Here is a 14,095-nt window from a genome sequence, read left to right as displayed (position 1 = left end):
AAGGATATTTTTCCCACCGGACAATCAAAACACCGGACATGACCAGTCCAGTGCGTCCGGTGTTTCTTAATTTTTTGTTTCATAAATGTCCGGCGTCCAAAATTCCCTGTATGCAACACCGGACTGACACCTGACTTATTGCGTCCGGTGTAGCGAAAGGATACTTTTTGCCACCGGACAAATACACCGGACAGTCCGGTGCGTCAGCAGGGTCCTGCGGGTGGCGATTTTGCCCATCAGAGGCGATGTCGGGTGTTGATTGTCGGGTGTTCTCACTAAGTTAGGAATTTTAAGCACCCGACTGTTGGGTGCACAATTGTCGGGTGTTTTCGCAAATTTAGAAATTTCAGCACCCGACAAAACACCCGACAGCACCCGACTGTCGAGTGCACCGGCAGGGTCGTCATTTGATGAGGGCTATAGACCTTTTTTTAAAGAGCCAGCCATGTTGAATAATTATGTAGTCCAGTATAAAAACAATAATACAGCCATACATAATTACTGTATCATGTATATTTTAAAAATTATGCATGGCTATATCATTGTATTTATGCTGGACTACATAATTATTCAACATGGCTGCCTCTTTAATAAAAAAAGGTCTATTATTATCAGTCGGGTGTTTAAGATGAAAACTGCAATTATTGCTCTTTTCGGAAATTATTGCCGAAAACGGCAATTTTTTTAACGATGAAATGCTGAATCAGCAAAATGTGTTGTCCTTATAAGGGCAAAGATGTCAGAGGTGTTTGAAAATAGTAAAATTCCATCAAGAGAAGGTTTTTCGGATTTTTAAAAGTGATTTTTTGAATTTTTCGTTGCTCAATAACATGAAAAGTTCTAAAAGGAACAAAAAGACAACCTCCAACTGTGAAAAGTAGTGTAGCGCACAATAACAAACAATCAAACAATAACAAACAAGAGCCTGGTCATTTTTTAGATATGATTCGTCTGTTGAAGGAAGAAATTCTGGAAACACTGGGACAGAAAATCCAAGACATTCAATTTCAAGTACAAAACCTACAACAGACTCATCAATTACCTCAACAACAGACTCACCAAATACCTCCACAACAGACTCATCTGATACCCCCACAAGGACTACCGCTCAGACCACCATTCCAAATCCCTCAACTACCATTCAACCCGATGCAAACATTCCAGTAGTGAATAGCTTTGCATTTTTTAACATACAAGGGCTTTGTCCACAAATAGTACCCAGCAAAGTTCCCTTTATTAAAGATAATGTTTGTAATGAAAACCAACTTTTTGTTGGATTGTCAGAAACTTGGTTATATAACCATAAAGACGCAGAACTTAAAGTAGAAGGTTTCGCTCCCTTCCGATGTGATTCAACAAGAAAGAAGAAATCTAGAGGCAGATTTACTGGTGGAGTTTGTTTTTATGTCAGGGATGATATTGCAGCTTCATGCGAAAAAATCTATTCTCACTCCTCGCCCAGTGTACAACTTCTTTGCCTATACTCAAGCATCGAAAATCTGGCTATCCTGGTAGTCTACCGACAACCTGACGACAAAGCAAATGGTAATCCTTCAACCGCAAATGATTTTATCATTCCTATCAATGGTGTAAAAAATGCACTTTCAAAGTTAGAAACCGTACCAAATATCATTTTTGGAGGTGATTTCAACCTTCCAAAAGCAACTTGGCCTGAGGGCCTTCCAAAATCAGGATGTACTATCAACGACCGTCTTATTCTAAACTCTTTGAATCAGTTTTGCAACGAATTCTTCATGTCACAATATATCGATTTGCCAACACACAAGGACGGAAATACATTAGACCTTGTTTTCACTAACAACGAACAAATAATACACAGCTACACAACAGTACCTGTATTGCAAAGCACATCACATCACGAAATTGTACTTGTATCAACAACTCTGAAAGTTCAAAACTCCTTTCTGGACGACGATCAACAAGAGCCACGCACAAAATTCAACACACTGAATTATTTTGCTGATGACATTGATTGGGAAACTATTAAAGATGATCTCAAATATGTCAACTGGCCAAGTGAGTTCGATACTGAAGACCCAGATGTTATTTTGGAAACCTTCAACAACATATGCTACAGAATATGCGAAAGCAGAGTTCCCGTGAAGGCCAAGACCACATCAAAAACGAAATCAAAAGCTGAGAGATACCGTCACTCTCTTACAAAAAGAAGAAGAAAAATTACAAAAAAACTTTTACACACCAACTCCAAATCCAAGAAAGACAAGATAAAAGATGAACTTTTACAAATTGAGAAAAAACTTCAAAAATCTTTTAATGAGTCAAAGCATCACGTGGAAAGCAAAGTGATTGACTCAATTAAAAAGAATTCAAAATATTTCTTTACCTATGCAAAAAAGAAATCGAAAATCCGGTCTAATATCGGACCCCTATTGAATTGCAATGAAGAATTTACACAAAGAAGCAAAGAAATGGCTGATCTCTTAGCCGACCAATATGCTAAAGTGTTCAGTAAACCAAAGCAACCACAACCACAACCTAACCAAGACAAAACAAACGTCAAGATTGATGAGATTAACATAACAGAAGACTCCATCGTTAAAGCAATAAATGAGCTGTCTCCATCATCTTCTGCAGGACCTGATGGATTTCCAGCTATGTTTCTCAAAAAATGCAAAGATGAGTTATCCGTTCCACTGTGTTTACTCTGGAAGAAAAGCCTAGAAATAGGTCTTGTTCCAACTGAACTGAAAAAATGCACCATAACACCAATTCACAAAGGAGGAAGCAGATCTCTGGCTGCCAACTACAGACCTGTTGCACTCACCTCGCATGTGATAAAAATTTTCGAGAAAATATTGAGAAATCATATTGTAAATCACATGAACAACAACGACCTTTTCAATCCAAACCAACATGGTTTCAGAAGTGGGAGATCCTGCCTTAGTCAGCTTCTCGAGCAACACAACCTCATTCTTGACATATTAGATGAGGGTTTGAATGCAGATGTTGTTTACCTTGATTTCTCAAAGGCTTTCGACAAAGTCGATCATGCAGTTGTACTTGGGAAATTAAAGCAATTGGGTATATCCGGACCAATCCACAGATGGATTGAATCATTCCTTACTGAAAGATATCAAACAGTAATAGTAAATGGTGTCAAGTCCAAAGCCCAGAAAGTAATTTCAGGAGTCCCTCAAGGCAGTGTATTGGGACCTCTTATATTTCTAATATTGATTGGTGACATTGATGAAAAAGTACTGTACTGTGTATTGAAATCATTTGCTGATGATACACGTGCCACCAAATCAATCAAAAACACAAAGGATGTTGAAATTCTTCAAAAAGAACTAGAAAAAGTCTATGACTGGACTGAAGAAAACAACATGAAACTAAACGACACAAAGTTTGAACTTCTACGCTATGGTCCAGATGAAGAAATAAAAAACCAAACTCACTACAAATCCCCTTCAGGAGAAAATATCGAAAGGAAGAAATTTGTAAAGGACCTGGGAGTACTAATGTCAGATGATGCTGTCTTTACACATCAAATAAATTCAGTCATTGAGAAAGCAAAAAACTTGATTTCCTGGATTCTGCGGACTTTCTCTTCGCGTTTACCCCAACTAATGATTACTCTTTACAAATCATTGGTTATTCCAGTCATTGAATATTGCTCAGTCCTATGGAGTCCAAGTGCTGTCAGTTCTACCCAAAGATTAGAAGAAATCCAAAAATCATTTCTCAAAAGAATAACTGGCACTCCAAAAAACTATTGGGATTGTCTGAAAAAGCTAAAACTTTACTCACTTCAAAGAAGAAGGGAGAGATATCGGATCCTGTATACATGGAAAATAGCTGAAAATCTGGTTCCAAACATCAACAATAAATTTCAATTCAAGGAACTCCCAAGATTGGGAAGGATGTGTGTTCGCACCCATAGTTCAAAACTACATGATAGCACTCTTGTTGTGCAAGGTGCTAAATTATTCAATTCAATGCCCAAGAGTATTAGAGATATGAAGAATGTTACAGTCGAAAAGTTCAAAAACTCTCTAGACAGACACCTCAGTTCGATCCCAGACGAGCCACAGATTCATGGTTACACAGGGTGCAGGAGAGCCGACTCTAACTCCATTCTTGACATGAAAACTGTTTAGCTGCTGACATCCTTCCTTATTCAGGTTTGATGGATGCAGCATTGTGGTGTGAAGCAGAAAGTTTCTTGCCAGAGCATGAAGCTCGAAGACAACCAAAAGTAACCAAAAGTAAGTAAATACTATGTTAAAAGATCCTGCATCGATGCAGAAACACAGCCAGAAAGAGATAACAAAACCCCCGTTGTAAATTTGTTTACATATGACTCGATTTTGCTACCTGCATTTCCTACAAAAACCAGTTGAAAAGAAAACTAAACGAGGCACAGTGGGCCTTCTTATCGCGAAGGTGTCAAATACCGGTGTTAAATAATAAAGTCAACTTTTATTTGCAAAAACGGCAATAATTGCCTAAAACGGCAATTTTCATTTATTTACTTTTTTTATTTTTCTGCTGATTCAGCATTTCATCGTTAAAAAAATTGCCGTTTTCGGCAATAATTTCCGAAAAGAGCAATAATTGCAGTTTTTATCTTAAACACCCTACTGATTATCATAGCTGTCAACTTCGCCTCACAAAAATGCAGGAGAGCTCCAAGTCGGAAAAATTTTCCCTGATTATCCGATTTTTCAAAATCGGAAAATCGGGAAATCGGGGAAATTTTCTCGTAAAATCCAATTTTATTGGAAATTTTTTTCAGGAAATTGGGGAATTTTTCGTTCCGATCTTTCAAAATCCAGAAATTTCGCCGTTTGGTTTTTCCAAAATCAGAAAATTTTTGGAAATGCGGAAGATGCGGGAGAAAATCCCAAAAATGCGGGAGATTTGGCAGAATTTTCTTCACGCGGGAGAAATCGTTGACGTCTCCCGCATTGTATGACTTTTCTGGGTTCAAAGACGTTCGGTGGCCAACTAGACCAGTCGCCAACTGGACAGGGGACTCTACACGTTTTTTTTTATAAGAACAAACTATATAAGAACATAATAAGGCTTCGAGGCCCCCAAAAATTTTTAAGAACATTCTAAGAATATACTAAGGCTTTGGAGACTTAAAAAAATGCAATTTCTTAAGAAATTACATCACCATGCTCAAAAAATGCTGAAAATAAGAACATTTTAAGAACATTTTTAGGCTTCAAATCCAAAAAACTAAGAACATCCGAAGACTTCGAAAATTTTTGACGTTCTTATAAAAAACGTGTAACTGTTAAGTGAGATTGGGTAACTTGCAGTATAAAATGATCAGATAAAAAATTCAATTTTCCTCAAGTGCAGCATTGCCTTATTATGTGAACATGGGTGCATGTCATATCATGTATAGACTTAAACTTGTCCAGACAGTGTATATAGCTAGGCCTAACTGTAACTCTTCATACAAAAATTATGGGAAACACATATTTGGACTTTGAACCCTATGCTGAACGCCAGCACTTAAGCTGAAGTCCCGGAAATGCGGGATAAAAATCAGTTTTTTTGCAGTTTGCAAAAATACGCTACATCGAAGATCTTTCAAATTCAGTATGTGAATAGAGCAGTAACAGTAAAAAATACAACTTTTCTATTTTTCCTTTTTTTGCAAAAGTTCTAGGAATGAAAATAAAGGGATAATGATAATTGAATACTTTCCATTGATGACCCGTGGCACTATCGTAAAGCTAGAATCACTTCGCGTACTCTTCGCTTGAGAAAATGATTGACAGATTGAAGTTTTTCACCCGCGCAGGAGTTTGCGGAGCGTTTTTGGCTCAATCCTCGGACCGCGCTAAAAATGGTAGACTGAGCTGTGATAGATCGTTTCAATGGAAGTTGTTGGAATGTTTACAAGGCTCTTGACAGAAAATCGTTTGTTTTATTGTCAATGATGACAGTACCATTATTAATTTTGTTAGATTTAATATATTGATGTTTGTAAGTGCACTTTATAATAGTTTTGATTCCCATTGAGGAATCATATTCTGGTTTTCATGTTATTAGATGCTGTTTTAGAGCTTTAGAGCTACACTGTTAGAGCTACACTGCCAGACACTACTAATCGATAAAATTGATTATCAATTAAAATCGATAAAATTGATTATCGATTAAAATCAATAAGCTATCTATTATTGTTTTTAATTGATATTTATATTTAATCAATCGATTAATTATGATTACGGTAACTTGGTTTAATGTCGACATCCCTCCTCTAATTCCAACACCCTTTTCATCAGCTGAAATTGATAGAAAGGTTAAAACGGTTTTTCTTTGCTTAGTGGTCAGAGATTAATATTATTATTATTCATATTTATACAGGTTAGTCTACTAGTCCGGCGGCGATCCAGGATCACCCTTACAATTAGTAAATATGGGTTTTTATTTTATTTTCCCATCATATGGTCCCTTGGCAAAGCTCAGTCTCATTAAGTGGACTTTTACTCCCCCGGAATTGGCTGATGTACGTCTTCACAAAAATGCAATATTTTGTGCTGACGTCAGCATTTTTGAGAAAGATTTCAGTGAAAGATACCAGTTTTAACAGATGTGTCTCGAAGAGTACTATCGATTAGAGGGGTCATTTATAGGATTTCCTAGGCTAGATCATGAGATATTAGAGTTTGAAATTTTGCTGACTCAGCAGGAAAGGGCCAAAAACGTTGAAAAACGCTTAAATTGATTGAATTTAGGAGTGCGAGAGGTTAAAAAAGTGTATCTACGAAAACTATTGTAAAGGTTTTACTTAACAAATTCAAATTTATTGACCATATTTTTAAATAAAACTATACTTTTTTGCTCACAAATGTTAGTAGTAAGCCTATTGAATATTGAGGCTCCCTGGTAGTAGGTGGTTTTTCTACCTGCCTCTAATTTTATCCTAGGTAGACGAAGCATTCTTTTGTTTCGAGTCTTTATACCATCATGTGCAATGAATGAATACTTGTCATTGACCAGAATTAATTTCTTTGAAAACATCAAGAGCAATATTCCTTTGTAGACATGTACGGAATGCCGGCCATCCCTTGCGATTGTTGACAATCAATTTTGCTCTAGTGTAGAACAATTCAAATTTATCTATCCAAGTATTGCTCATACAACTAAAACTGGATAACAGTAGAATATGAGTGGTTGGATCATCGAGTTGAATATAGTTTCAGCAATGGTTGGTGAGATTTGATGACGTATCTTCCTGAGCATGTTTAGACGGGAACTGATACGTTTGTACATGGTTTGCAGATGAGTGTTTAGATTGAGATGCGAGTCTAGTTTAACTTCAAGGTATTCATAAAGATCAGGCTGGTTGATAGCGTTGTTGTTTACACTATGTTGGCGGTTTGGTCACGTATTCATGAAGCAAAAATTATGAACTCAAAGATTTATTCGATGGGCATCAGCATTTAGATTTATGTACTTCTCAATCTCAGAGATGGATTTATGTGAGAAATAAATTACTGTATCGTCCGCATACATTAAAACTTGGCAGTTCGATGATTGTAATGAAAGATCATTAATCAGAATAACAAAGAGTAACGGACCCAAGATAGATCCTTAGGGTACACCCTGGGTAACAAATTCAGATTTCGATGTCACTCCATCAATTGAAACAACTTGGCTACGATGAAATAAATAGCTTGCAAACCAATTTACTTCCTTACCAGTAATACCGTAGTATGGGAGTTTACTGAGAAGACAGCTGTGATTAACGGTATCAAAATCCTTACGTAAGTCCATGAAAAGGGCTCCAGTTACTTTCGATTTGTCTATGTTTTCCCTGATGTGATCGGTAAACTTTGTCACGGCATGACATGTAGATCGAGAGGAATAATCCTTTTTCAATCAGTGATTCAAGCTTTCATATTATTCCTATCTCTAAAGAAGGGTGTCGGAATTAGACGAGGGATGTCGATATTAGACCAGCTTACGGTAGCTATCGATTTTAATCGATTACAGTAGCTATTGATTTTATCGATTAGTAACGTCTGGACTCGTATATAATCAAGATTACGGGATTTTGAGTACGGGCCAATTTTACTTTCGTTTTGAGTGGTTTCATTTTCGATTTCAAGCCAACATCTTAGCCCATAGTTGTGCAAAAAACTAAACATAGAGAATTTTTTTTGCACCTATTCTTCAAAATGAAAATATTTTAAGATATTTTCAAAAGTTCTTTTTTTATTCAATGATTTTTTACGGCACTTTGTTGACAATCTAACTCTTGCATCAAATTCCCCCTTTCTTTAGTAAATTGAAGATGAGAAAAAACCTAAGCCACAGATCACGCATTGAAACAAATATATGAAGGGTGGGATTTTAAGGCCGCCCGTTGTGCAAGGCACTGAAAGGCCACGGGTGCCAAAAAGATGGGTCGTTTGAGATCTGACAACCTCATTAGTGGAAATTTGATAAGCAGCTGCGAAGGAGCGCTCGGAAGCAATCAGTAGAAGAGACCAGGGCTGCAAAAAAATATTTTTAGTCAATCGGACATCCTGTCGGTCAAACTCAAAATCCTGTCGTTCATTCAGTGTATATATTTTTTTAAAGTTACGGAGAAAGCGAGTAAGAAAAATAAAAGTTACCTTTGAAGAGTTTGTTACTGTATATAACAGAGAAATTGATTCGATAAAAGTGATCTTAGAAACACCCTTGAAAGTTATGAAGTAAGCGAATTGATAAAAGTGATAATAGAAACACTCTTGAAAGTTTCGAAGAAAGCGAGTCGATAAAAGTTAACTTTGAAACGCCCTTGAAAGTTACGAAGAAAGCAAATTGATAAAAGTGATCTTAGAAACAAAGAAGGTTACGAAGAAAGCAAGTTGACAAAAGGAATTTAGAAACACCCTCGAAAGAGTTACAAAGAAAGCGGGTTGATAAAAGTGATCTTAGAAACAAAGAAAGTAACTAAGAAAGCTAATCGATAAAAATTAACTTAGAAACACCCTGAAAGCTACAAAGGAAGGGAGTATTAAAAGAATAGGCTAAGTAAAAGACATGGGTGTAAGAGATTTATTTTCAACTCAAGTTAATGGTTTATTCCTTTTTTCAATCGGACATCATGACCGACACAAAAGATTTTCAGTCAGTCAAATAGCTTTTTAAGTCGGACGTTGACCGATGACCGACGCTTATTTGTAGCCCTGAGAGACCACTTTCGTTTTTGTTGCAGATTTCCATAAAAACTTCTCTCAGGGATTACTTGTCAATGTACATGTACACATGTGTTGTGTCAACTTTCAGCATTTTATTGTTCTAAAGGAAAAGATAAAAGAGTTAAGACTAGCCTAGTTTCTAATCCTGATATAGGAGTTTAAGTTTAGACTGATTGTAGACAACGCAATAGCGTTACATTATGGATAATCTCGACCAAACTTTTTTCTTTAAAACAGTTAGTCACACTAGCCTCCCGCCGAAATGCTTATCAAAGATTAATGCTGAGAAAGCACTATATGGATTACTTGACTCTCAAGCAAAAAAATACACCGTAAAACTTTTAAAGGGTATCATGAAAAAATAACCCGGCGCTTTTTAATGAAATTAAACCTTTTCAAAAAATTGCGTAAAATTTGAGCCATAGATGAAAAAATTTGAGCCAAGCCAAACTTGAAAACTAATTTGTAGATCAACTTCCCAAGAAAAAGATCTACGGGGGAGGGGGAACCCACCCAAAGTCTGTCCAGATATAATTGGCAGTGCAAACAAGAATGCCTGTAACTTTTGATAGTCAAATATAATTATGGAAATTTTTTGTTTGTTTCTTATGCTATAACGTTCATTTTTACACCAGTGATAGTTCAACCTTAGGTTAAGAAGTTTGTTAAATTTCAAGGCGAACAGAAAAGTCATTCGGAAGATATGGAACCCGAAATACCCCTCGGTAGCACTTTTCTGTGAAATATCAAATCTCCAACTTATTACTAAAAACGGGGGTTATCTTTTTTGAAAGGTGCAATTAAAAGTTGGAAAATGTTAAGTGTTTAAGTGCATTGATATTATTGGTATCATTGATTATTTCGAAACGAAGTGAAATTCTGAAATCACAGTATAATTGTTTTTATTGAAAAAATAAGCATGAACTTCAATTGCCTTTGTTCTTTTTAAGTCATTAAAGAACTTTGCTAATTCCCAAAACACTAAACACAGTTTGGCTATGAGGTCATTAAAGAGATCGTAAAATGTGTTATGATCAAAAAACTGTTTTATCAATCATATCACAATCACTTCACCAAGGCACATTTGAAACTCAAAGTTTGACAAACGACTGGTTGCAAGAGGGTTAAGAAGACATTGCAATGCTGCTTAACTTAATAAAAACAAAAAGCTAGATGAGGAGCATAACATAATGTAAATCATAATGATGTGATTTAGTAGCTGCACACAATTTCAAAACAAGCAATCTTTTACATCGCAATTAAAACTCAAGCTGATTTGGTAAGTCTGGAGAGTAAGACAAATTAAGCTATAGGAGCTTGAAAAAGGCTTATTGATTTGGATAAGACCAGCTTTTTTTACAGTTACTACCCTAAAAGTACCATCTGATTGAGTTCAGATTTATAGTACACCACCCCTTACAAGGTACTAACTGCAAATTCCAAAAATCAAATATGACCCACCACGGTACTATCCGTCATGATGTTTGGTACCAACTGCATGATTTTTGAGACCATGCAGTGTCAAAAACCACTTCAAACCTTGACTCAAGAGGAGTCATTCACAGAATTCCCCAATTCCTCCAGGGAATTTCCCTTCTGTCTGCTTCGTCTTTCAGTCTGTGCCACGATTAGTTTTATGGCAAGAGATGTTAGACAATTCGATCTGCCTAGCCAGAGTGCAGTATGCAGTGCTGACGAGTCTTAGTAGGACGAAATGTATTTGCTGCTCTGCCATCTAAAACTCCTGAAAAAAAATAGTTGGACAGAAATTCTATGAGTTTCATTAAATATACCACCATATACCGTAACTTAGTTTAATGTCGACATCCCTCCTCTAATTCTGACACCCTTTTTATCAGCTGAAATTGATAGAAAGGTTGAAACTGTTTTTCTTTGCTTAGTGGTCAGAGAGGAATAATCCTTTTCAATCAGTGATTCAAGCTTTCATATTATTCCTGTCTCTAAAGAGGGTGTCGGAATTAGACGAGGGATGCCGATATTAGACCAACTTACTGTATTTAAGACAGGTTTGGCATCTGAGGTGAGGTAAACTTCTGCTTCAGAAAATGTTTACCAGGAAATTCAAATTTAGTGCTGTCCTCACTTATAAAAAATTGAAACAAGTTTAGAAAGCTCTGTGTATTCTAAGAAAGTGTGAAAATTGTTTCATTAGCGAGAATAACTTGTAAAAAGTTCATGCTAAAAGAAATTTGATTGACTGTGATTTCAACTGTCTTTCAGAGCTTGGAAATTGAAACTCAAGCCCAAATCATGCTAATCATTTTCTATCAGTATAAAAAAAAAACATTGCATGGATCTCCAGCCTAAATAAAATTATGACAATGACATTTAAAATGTATCCAGTTCGTAGCTGACTGTTCAGAAAAAAAAACACTTTATATGATCTGTTCTTACATATATGTAGTGAGAATGGGCCGTCAGGCCTAATGTTACTTATCTAGCAGGGAAAAAATTCATCTGTTTATACTAATGACAATCTGATCTCTGTTCTCACAATAAAATCTTGACCTTGAAATTGTCGGAAATCTTTTTTAATGACTAACAGATTTTGAAATTCTCTGTTGGCAGAAGATATTTAAAATTAGATGACTCTATAAAACTAAAGTAAAAGTTACTCATGGCTTTTGATACAAAAAGTGGTGTCTTTTTGAAATCAGCTATAACTTGAGATTGGAAATCAGTGATCGATTTGATTGATTGCTTCAGTTTTTCACTATACATTTCCTTTTTACATTCCTTCCTCTTGAACAAACAAGTGTAAAAATCTATTAAAGATTAAAGAAGAAGAGTAAAGATTATTGCAAGTATGGTTTCTTTTTTTATTACAATTGCTCCAAACTGGTCCTTTATTTTGTGTAGAATCTTTTCTGATCCACCCATCATACTAGTGTCCAACCAAAAAAATGTGTGTCGAAGATCAATGCTGCAAAAGTACTTTATCAATGATAATTTACTAGACTTTAGGAGAGAATGTGCAACAATACTTCTGATGAAAGGGTTTAATGAAAAGTAACCAAGCAATTTTTATGAAATTTAATTAATTTTATAATTCTCTCATTTTCCCAGGAGTTTTTAGCAAAACTTCAGATTTTAGATTTCTTGCAATATTTTTACAATTGCAGAGATATGCAAAAATTTTATCCACATCAATTTATCTAATTCACATCAAATTTAATCTACACTAAATTTAATCCATTAAGATAATATTTAGTAATTTTATTTGTTTCCTTTAGAAGATGAAAATAATATTAGAACTATAAAAATGTGAGATAAATTATACAAAACAAAACATGAAATGATTATCCTTTTGTATGGTATGTAAAATATTATCATTATTATTATGGAAAGTGATGAACGACTGAGGTGGATTGAACTTCATGTCACAACTTCGTTGAAGCCAAAAGTTGATGATCTCAAGTTGTTGTTTGGCTCAGAGAAAAGCAGGTAACTCCATAATATCTTCTTTTATTTGGAATGATTTAATGAACTAATTTTCTGTTTGTGGAATTCAATGTCTTGTGCAGGACAAAAGGATGCTTGGATGCTCTTCTTAAATTTACGCTTTCCTTGGGAAATTATTGAATCTATGAATATTTACCAAAGATGAAGAACTGACTATCCATTTTGAACTCAACTCAAAATTATTTCTTTTACAACCCTCAAACATTTAGAAATTCACAAAGAGGGAGACACTAAATTTCAAATTGGTTTTTAGAGCAACACTTTTGGAGTTTTTAACCAATGAAGACAAAAAAATTGTTTACGTGTTTTACCATAATGGTGTACTAAATGCAAACCAAGATGCGCCATTGAAAGTGGATGGCAAATTCATTGTCTTCTTCAAAATTCAATCAGCTGTGAAAATCACCAGAGAAAATATCAACCACCAGTTATATTACATGGAATGGTCTGAAGACTTTCTGCAACATTTTGAAGACGTGACAAGGAATGTTTTCTTACCAATCTTGAGTGTAGAGCAACCGGGTGGTTTGAGCTGCGATCGCTTGATGGATTTGCTGCATAAGATTTTGAGCTCTTCAACTATCATGTCTGGAAAATTACAGGTGATGTGTTTTAACTTTTAATCTCTACTCATTTCGATGTCCAGAATGTTGAAACACTGAAGAGTCAACAATATCTGGAATTAGTCAAATGTCTTGAAATATATGTGAAGTTTTTAATGTTAAAATGTAACTAATTGATACAAAAAAAAAAGTGCATAAAAAAGTACCAGTTTGAAAGTTAAAGAAAAGTACAAAAGCAACTCCAAAAATATGCATCTTGTAGACAAAAGTGATGTAAAAACGTCAAATCCAACTTACATCACTTGTGTCATTCTTGTTAACTATAAGATGTATATTTTTGGAGTTGCTTTTAAAATACTTTTTGTACTGGAAATATCGGCTGGTAAAGGATTTTGAAAGTTAAAGTCAGTGAATTTTGAGCCTCATTAAAATGTTGTGTCAATATTGATATTTAATTTGTTTTTTTTTCTTTATTGCAGTCGATGGTGAACTTACCCATTCCAAACATTGAAGTATTATCATCAGCTGGTCATTTCCACCATCGTCAACAAGCCGTCACACATATCTTAGAAACAACACTTATTGGTTGGATTAAACAAATCAAGGTTTTAAATTCACTCAATATCACGTTTATTTCATGGGAATTTATTTTTATGAAGAACACAAGGTTTAAACTCCACCAAAACTTTAAGAATGAAGTAAAGAGTATCCAAGCCTAAAATCTTTATCACGCGCTTAAGTGATATTCCTCCTTTCGAACTGATTTTGCCTGGTATTGAAGTGGTCTTTTGAAGGTCTCAATCTTAAAAAAAATACCTTATACTTTCTTTATATTTTGATTTCAATCGATTTTCA

The 14,095-nt window shown here is 35.2% G+C and overlaps 1 protein-coding gene across 1 annotated transcript; it reads left to right on the top strand.

Moving 5' to 3' along the window:
• The first annotated feature begins 12,446 nt into the window (after positions 1 to 12,446).
• LOC136804095 (uncharacterized) lies at positions 12,447 to 13,959 on the top strand. Its single transcript, XM_067060841.1, has 3 exons — positions 12,447 to 12,659; positions 12,931 to 13,279; positions 13,720 to 13,959. The coding sequence occupies exons 1-3, from the start codon at positions 12,556 to 12,558 to the stop codon at positions 13,957 to 13,959; spliced, it is 693 nt and encodes a 230-aa protein (XP_066916942.1). The 5' UTR covers positions 12,447 to 12,555.
• Positions 13,960 to 14,095: the final 136 nt, after the last annotated feature.

Source organism: Clytia hemisphaerica, unplaced genomic scaffold (genome assembly GCF_902728285.1).
Source record: "Clytia hemisphaerica strain Z4C2 unplaced genomic scaffold, Clytia hemisphaerica genome assembly, whole genome shotgun sequence".
NCBI lineage: Eukaryota > Metazoa > Cnidaria > Hydrozoa > Leptothecata > Clytiidae > Clytia > Clytia hemisphaerica.
Note: the sequence above shows the minus strand (reverse complement) of the source record. Positions and strands in the feature narration are given on the sequence as shown.

Bases quoted from the DNA above. Each gene is read 5' to 3' on its own strand.
- LOC136804095 (XM_067060841.1), top strand. From the start codon at position 12,556: ATGGAAAGTGATGAACGACTGAGGTGGATTGAACTTCATGTCACAACT. The intron at 12,660-12,930 runs GTAACTCCATAA...ATTGGTTTTTAG, and splicing joins TTTGGCTCAGAGAAAAGCAG to AGCAACACTTTTGGAGTTTT. The intron at 13,280-13,719 runs GTGATGTGTTTT...TCTTTATTGCAG, and splicing joins TCATGTCTGGAAAATTACAG to TCGATGGTGAACTTACCCAT.